The 6,857-nt window shown below is 62.2% G+C and overlaps 3 protein-coding genes across 3 annotated transcripts in view; all 3 read left to right on the top strand.

The window, feature by feature from the left end:
* Positions 1-6,857, top strand: part of UBL4A (ubiquitin like 4A) — a 20,015-nt gene that overhangs the window by 11,853 nt on the left and 1,305 nt on the right. The gene's annotated exons all lie outside the window — the stretch shown is intronic.
* Positions 7-2,887, top strand: LOC105302530 (P3 protein-like). Its single transcript, XM_011375594.1, has 2 exons — positions 7-242; positions 1,934-2,887. Exon 2 carries the CDS (start codon positions 2,072-2,074, stop codon positions 2,885-2,887), a length of 816 nt encoding a protein of 271 aa, XP_011373896.1. The 5' UTR covers positions 7-242; positions 1,934-2,071.
* LOC105302503 (P3 protein) lies at positions 2,851-6,218 on the top strand. The gene is made up of 2 exons (XM_011375568.1): positions 2,851-3,134; positions 4,424-6,218. Exon 2 carries the CDS (start codon positions 4,562-4,564, stop codon positions 5,987-5,989), a length of 1,428 nt encoding a protein of 475 aa, XP_011373870.1. The 5' UTR covers positions 2,851-3,134; positions 4,424-4,561; the 3' UTR covers positions 5,990-6,218.

The following is a 6,857-nucleotide window of genomic DNA, read 5'->3' as shown; positions in this document are numbered from 1 at the left end:
GGCCGGGCCCGGCGGGGAAGGGCCACCGCCCCGCGTTTGTGAGGCCTGGAGCAGCCGCGGGGCCTGGGAGTAGCGTGAGGGCCCTTCCACCGCGACCCCGGGACCGCCAGGCGGATCGCCGGCCTGCCAGCTGCGGGGCAGTAGCGCGAGCCCGGCAGCGGCGCGCCCCCCTCCCCTTTCTCCCTCCCGGGTTCACGCCCGAGTTCTGCCCGTGCCCAGTCGTGCAACTTCCAGACTCCCAGGTAGGGAGGGGCCCCGCGTCAGCACTGCCAACTGCCCTAACATCGAACACTCGGCCTCTGTGCAAAAAGCGGCCGCTCGGGATTCCCTTCCCTGCCTTGGGGTGCATCTGTTCAAACTCTTCTGGCCCTTCAAGCAGAAATGATGTCAGATCTGGGCCAGACCCCTCTTTCAGTGACTCAGACAGAGCTGCCTGCTGTTCGGGAAGGATCAGGGTGGATGGCCCTTAGCCTCTCTCTTCGGAAGTGATTCACGCCCCCCGGCGGGCTTCGGGCCCGGGCGCCTTCATCCTTTTCCCTGGGACTCCCCTCCACTTTGCTCCTTACACTCCCTCTGGGTTTCCTGCCTCCCTCTTCAGCGGTGGGACCCAAGGCTGGACCAAAGCCTCTAGGGTAAGTGACCCAAACTCCAAACCAGCAGAGGCCATGGCATCCCCGAGGGGTAGAGGGGAGACTTTCCCACAGAGGAGCCTTTTGCTTAACCTGCCCTCCACCTGGTACTTCCCCTGCTCCCCAGTCTGGGATGAGGGAGACCAGGGTCAAGGACCCACAGGATCTAGAGGGGCCCCAGCCTCTCCCAGGACCGGGACAGTACAGGGCATGAGGCAACCAACAACTAGCAATGAAAAACCAGTGTCCCAATCCTGGTTGCCCCAGATCCATCAGGTGATGTGACAATAGGGTGGGGCCGCTCAAATTGAGAAGTGGAAGGAGGCGAACCTCCTCCTTTCACCCTGAGGCTCCCGGCCCTCTAGAAACACTCAGTCCCACTGGGAGTTCCAGGCCGTGGTAGGATTTCATGTGGGTGCGGGAGGAGCCCCAGGACTGCAAGCAGAGCCTCCAAGATATGACACAGCCGCTCTAGGGGCTCAAATTCCGGGACCTGACGGAAGGAGAAGCCCCCTAGCAGACATGTGGCCGTCCTGCTGCCCCTTCCGGCAACTCTGGGGAGAGGGGACCTGCTCCCCCGCCAGAACCCCCTCACACCACTGTCGACAGGTAGGGTAGGCCAGGTAGCTATGGCAGCACTGCTCACAACTGCATGTCAATGTCAGTGGTGGACATCAGTCCCTGGGGCCTTTGGCCCGATGGTCACCTACTGCTGCCCATACACTTTGCCGGTTGCTCTTTGCCTGACAGATGGTACTCCAATGCCCTAACCTGTTCTCTGATGGCCTCTCGGACCTGGCCTGAGCCAGCCTTTCCCGTCAGCACCCTTTGCTCTCCCTGGTCTTGTCTCCTTGTCGCCCCGGGGAGTCTTTCAGACATTTCATCCCAGTTGTGGCACTGCCGCCGGCCCACTGTAGCTGTGTCTTGAAGCCAGTGGGAAGCAGGCTAGTGGTGGCAGGATCGGGGGGTGGCTCTCCCAAATCCCTTCATGTCGGGACATCTCCGCAGGGCCACCATGCTGGAGGTGAGCCCGGGGAAGTCGGCAGGTGTAGGCAGGCTGAGCAGGAAGTCCTATGTGCAGGTGGCCCCTCTGGGTGAGGGATGGCAAGCTTGAGGCAGATGTGCTGGGGGAGGGGCCAGCCAGATGGCACTCAAGGGCCAGCACTAGGCATTGCCTTTCCCTTCCCAGGCTTGGGGCCAGGGCCCCTGCTGAGTCTCCCAGCAGTGGGCTTCCAGGTTCCCGTGCTCCTGGGCTCACTGCTGCTCACGTTCACCAGCCACCTCTGTGTGTCCCTCCTCCTCAGGAAGAGCCCTGCCATCAAGGAAGGCAGCACAGGACCGGACCCCACCCATGCACCCTTCTCAAGACAACCCGAAGGCACCTGCGGAGCTGCTGTCCTAAGGAGCTGAGGGCCCGGGCACGCCATCCTGCGGGAGGAGCCATGGTGTTTAGGAGGGGCAGTTCTCGGTCATGGCCTGGCCTGGGAGGTGGCAGTGGTTGCACAGGCCCCCTAGGGATGCTCAGGGCTGCCCTGCTACTTCTCAGCCTGCCGTTGGGGGCCCAGGGAACTTCCCATGCCAACCTCAGCATGGCTCTGGGCCATCCTGGGCCACCGCCTGGGGGCCGCTACCTGAGCATCGGGGATGGCTCCGTGGTGGAGTTCGAGTTCCCAGAGGAGAGCGAGGGCATCATCGTGATCTCGAGCCAGTACCCGGGTCAGGGCGCCTGGCCAGGGCCCAGCCCTATGCTGAGGGTCACCTCCCTGGATCCAGAGGTGCTGACCATCAAGAATGTGAGTGCCATAACCTGGGGCAGCGGGGGCAGCTTCGTGGTGAGCATCCACTCAGGCCTGCCCGGGCTAGCCCCGCTCCACATCCAGCTTGTGGATCCCCATGAGACCCCACCCATGCTGATCGACGAGCGGAGAGATTTCTGCATCAAGGTGTCCCCTGCCGAAGACGCCCCCGCCACGCTCGGCGCCGACCTGGTCCACTTCTCGGAGAACCCAATACTCTACTTGCTCCTGCCTCTTATCTTTGTCAACAAGTGTTCGTTCGGGTGCAAAGTGGAGCTTGAGGTTCTGAAGGGGCTCCTTCAGAGCCCCCAGCCCATGCTGCTGGGCCTCCTGGGCCAGTTCCTAGTCATGCCCTTCTACGCTTTCTTGATGGCCAAGGTCTTCATGCTGCCCAAGGCCCTGGCTCTGGGCCTCATCATGGTGCATCTGTTCAAACTCTTCTGGCCCTTCAAGCAGAAATGATGTCAGATCTGGGCCAGACCCCTCTTTCAGTGACTCAGACAGAGCTGCCTGCTGTTCGGGAAGGATCAGGGTGGATGGCCCTTAGCCTCTCTCTTCGGAAGTGATTCACGCCCCCCGGCGGGCTTCGGGCCCGGGCGCCTTCATCCTTTTCCCTGGGACTCCCCTCCACTTTGCTCCTTACACTCCCTCTGGGTTTCCTGCCTCCCTCTTCAGCGGTGGGACCCAAGGCTGGACCAAAGCCTCTAGGGTAAGTGACCCAAACTCCAAACCAGCAGAGGCCATGGCATCCCCGAGGGGCAGAGGGGAGACTTTCCCACAGAAGAGCCTTTTGCTTAACCTGCCCTCCACCTGGTCCCCAGTCTGGGATGAGGGAGACCAGGGTCAAGGACCCACAGGATCTAGAGGGGCCCCAGCCTCTCCCAGGACCGGGACAGTACAGGGCATGAGGCAACCAACAACTAGCAATGAAAAACCAGTGTCCCAATCCTGGTTGCCCCAGATCCATCAGGTGATGTGACAATAGGGTGGGGCCGCCCAAATTGAGAAGTGGAAGGAGGCGAACCTCCTCCTTTCACCCTGAGGCTCCCGGCCCTCTAGAAACACTCAGTCCCACTGGGAGTTCCAGGCCGTGGTAGGATTTCATGTGGGTGCGGGAGGAGCCCCAGGACTGCAAGCAGAGCCTCCAAGATATGACACAGCCGCTCTAGGGGCTCAAATTCCGGGACCTGACGGAAGGAGAAGCCCCCTAGCAGACATGTGGCCGTCCTGCTGCCCCTTCCGGCAACTCTGGGGAGAGGGGACCTGCTCCCCCGCCAGAACCCCCTCACACCACTGTCGACAGGTAGGGTAGGCCAGGTAGCTATGGCAGCACTGCTCACAACTGCATGTCAATGTCAGTGGTGGACATCAGTCCCTGGGGCCTTTGGCCCGATGGTCACCTACTGCTGCCCATACACTTTGCCGGTTGCTCTTTGCCTGACAGATGGTACTCCAATGCCCTAACCTGTTCTCTGATGGCCTCTCGGACCTGGCCTGAGCCAGCCTTTCCCGTCAGCACCCTTTGCTCTCCCTGGTCTTGTCTCCTTGTCGCCCCGGGGAGTCTTTCAGACATTTCATCCCAGTTGTGGCACTGCCGCCGGCCCACTGTAGCTGTGTCTTGAAGCCAGTGGGAAGCAGGCTAGTGGTGGCAGGATCGGGGGGTGGCTCTCCCAAATCCCTTCATGTCGGGACATCTCCGCAGGGCCACCATGCTGGAGGTGAGCCCGGGGAAGTCGGCAGGTGTAGGCAGGCTGAGCAGGAAGTCCTATGTGCAGGTGGCCCCTCTGGGTGAGGGATGGCAAGCTTGAGGCAGATGTGCTGGGGGAGGGGCCAGCCAGATGGCACTCAAGGGCCAGCACTAGGCATTGCCTTTCCCTTCCCAGGCTTGGGGCCAGGGCCCCTGCTGAGTCTCCCAGCAGTGGGCTTCCAGGTTCCCGTGCTCCTGGGCTCACTGCTGCTCACGTTCACCAGCCACCTCTGTGTGTCCCTCCTCCTCAGGAAGAGCCCTGCCATCAAGGAAGGCAGCACAGGACCGGACCCCACCCATGCACCCTTCTCAAGACAACCCGAAGGCACCTGCGGAGCTGCTGTCCTAAGGAGCTGAGGGCCCGGGCACGCCATCCTGCGGGAGGAGCCATGGTGTTTAGGAGGGGCAGTTCTCGGTCATGGCCTGGCCTGGGAGGTGGCAGTGGTTGCACAGGCCCCCTAGGGATGCTCAGGGCTGCCCTGCTACTTCTCAGCCTGCCGTTGGGGGCCCAGGGAACTTCCCATGCCAACCTCAGCATGGCTCTGGGCCATCCTGGGCCACCGCCTGGGGGCCGCTACCTGAGCATCGGGGATGGCTCCGTGGTGGAGTTCGAGTTCCCAGAGGAGAGCGAGGGCATCATCGTGATCTCGAGCCAGTACCCGGGTCAGGGCGCCTGGCCAGGGCCCAGCCCTATGCTGAGGGTCACCTCCCTGGATCCAGAGGTGCTGACCATCAAGAATGTGAGTGCCATAACCTGGGGCAGCGGGGGCAGCTTCGTGGTGAGCATCCACTCAGGCCTGCCCGGGCTAGCCCCGCTCCACATCCAGCTTGTGGATCCCCATGAGACCCCACCCATGCTGATCGACGAGCGGAGAGATTTCTGCATCAAGGTGTCCCCTGCCGAAGACGCCCCCGCCACGCTCGGCGCCGACCTGGTCCACTTCTCGGAGAACCCAATACTCTACTTGCTCCTGCCTCTTATCTTTGTCAACAAGTGTTCGTTCGGGTGCAAAGTGGAGCTTGAGGTTCTGAAGGGGCTCCTTCAGAGCCCCCAGCCCATGCTGCTGGGCCTCCTGGGCCAGTTCCTAGTCATGCCCTTCTACGCTTTCTTGATGGCCAAGGTCTTCATGCTGCCCAAGGCCCTGGCTCTGGGCCTCATCATCACCTGCTCATCGCCCGGAGGCGGGGGGAGCTACCTCTTCAGCCTCCTCCTTGGAGGGGATGTCACCCTGGCCATCTCCATGACTTTCATCTCCACAGTGGCTGCCACTGGTTTCCTGCCACTGTCCTCAGCCATCTACAGCCGCCTGCTGAGCATCCACGAAACACTCCATGTGCCCATCTCCAAGATCCTGGGGAGCCTGCTGTTCATCGCCATCCCCATCGCAGCAGGCGTGCTGATCAAGTCCAAGCTCCCCAAGCTCTCTCAGCTGCTGCTGCAGGTCATCAAGCCCTTCAGTTTTGTGCTGCTTCTGGGAGGCCTCTTCCTGGCCTACCGCATGGGGGTCTTCATCCTGGCGGGCGTCAGGCTGCCCATCGTGCTAGTGGGCATCACTGTGCCCCTGGTCGGCCTCCTGGTGGGCTACTGCCTGGCCACCTGCCTAAAGCTGCCAGTGGCCCAGCGGCGGACGGTCAGCCTCGAGGTGGGGGTGCAGAACAGCCTGCTGGCTTTGGCCATGCTGCAGCTGTCCCTCCGCCGCCTTCAAGCCAACTACGCCTCCCAGGCCCCCTTCATTGTGGCGCTGAGCGGCACCTCGGAGATGCTGGCCTTGGTCATTGGCCACTTCATCTATAGCAGCCTGTGCCCAGTTCCCTGAGGCCCCTGGGTCGAGCTTTTGCCACCCCTAGCCCCCACCCTCCACCCACTGTCCCACAGTTCTTGTGTACCAAAGGCCTTTAGTTCTCATGCACTATGCACTCAGAAAAATCCAGGCTTATTTTTTTTACTGGTTTTTTATTCTCCAGCTTTCAGTGCCAAAGAGGCCATGCAGAGTTAGGTAGGTGGGCACTACCCAGAAAATATATTTCAATAAAAGAGAAAAACAAGCTTGGTTCCTTCCGATCTTTGCCTTTTAGGGCCTGGGGGTGGGGGTAGGAAGGGTGTGACTGGGTAGGTGTGGGCCAGGGTGGAGGACTGGCTTGGGTGACACGGTGACCTGTGCCGCAGACTTCCTCTCTCAGCTCTCCTTCCCCAGGCTTCCTGTCTCTGACAGGTGGACCTCTGTTCTAGAATGAGCGCTGGGAGGATGAGGGCAGAGAGAGGCCTGCTCCCAAGCTCAGCTGGCTTTCTGCCTCCAGACGAGAAAGGAGGAGGCAGAAGGTCCCTGGACGGTGGGGCAAGCGGGGCAAGCGGGGCAAGGCGGGGCCCTTTGTGGACTCCGGAGACCGAGACTCTCAGACTTGCTCCACCCGCGGGCCGGGGACGCAGGGCTGTCCCGGCCGTAGGCGGGGCGAGCGGGCTCCCGGCCCTCCCTCCTCCCAAGCCCCAGCTCCCATGTGAAGCCCACCTGGCCTAGCTCGGTCCTCCTCCCCATCCTCGCGGCCCCGCAGCGCCGTCGCCACGGGGGACCCGTCAGCCCGGGCAGTCCTCGTGCAGGTGCGAGGCGGGACACCGAGAGGACTCCTCCTCCGGGAATGACAGGGTCGGGGCGGGCCGGAGGCGGGGCTGGGGCGCCAGGCGCGCCC

The sequence above is a fragment of the Pteropus vampyrus genome, unplaced genomic scaffold (genome assembly GCF_000151845.1).
Source record: "Pteropus vampyrus isolate Shadow unplaced genomic scaffold, Pvam_2.0 Scaffold275, whole genome shotgun sequence".
In the NCBI taxonomy this organism is placed as follows: Eukaryota; Metazoa; Chordata; class Mammalia; order Chiroptera; family Pteropodidae; genus Pteropus; species Pteropus vampyrus.
The sequence above is the reverse complement of the archived record's forward strand: the minus strand, read 5'-3'. Positions and strand labels throughout refer to the sequence as shown.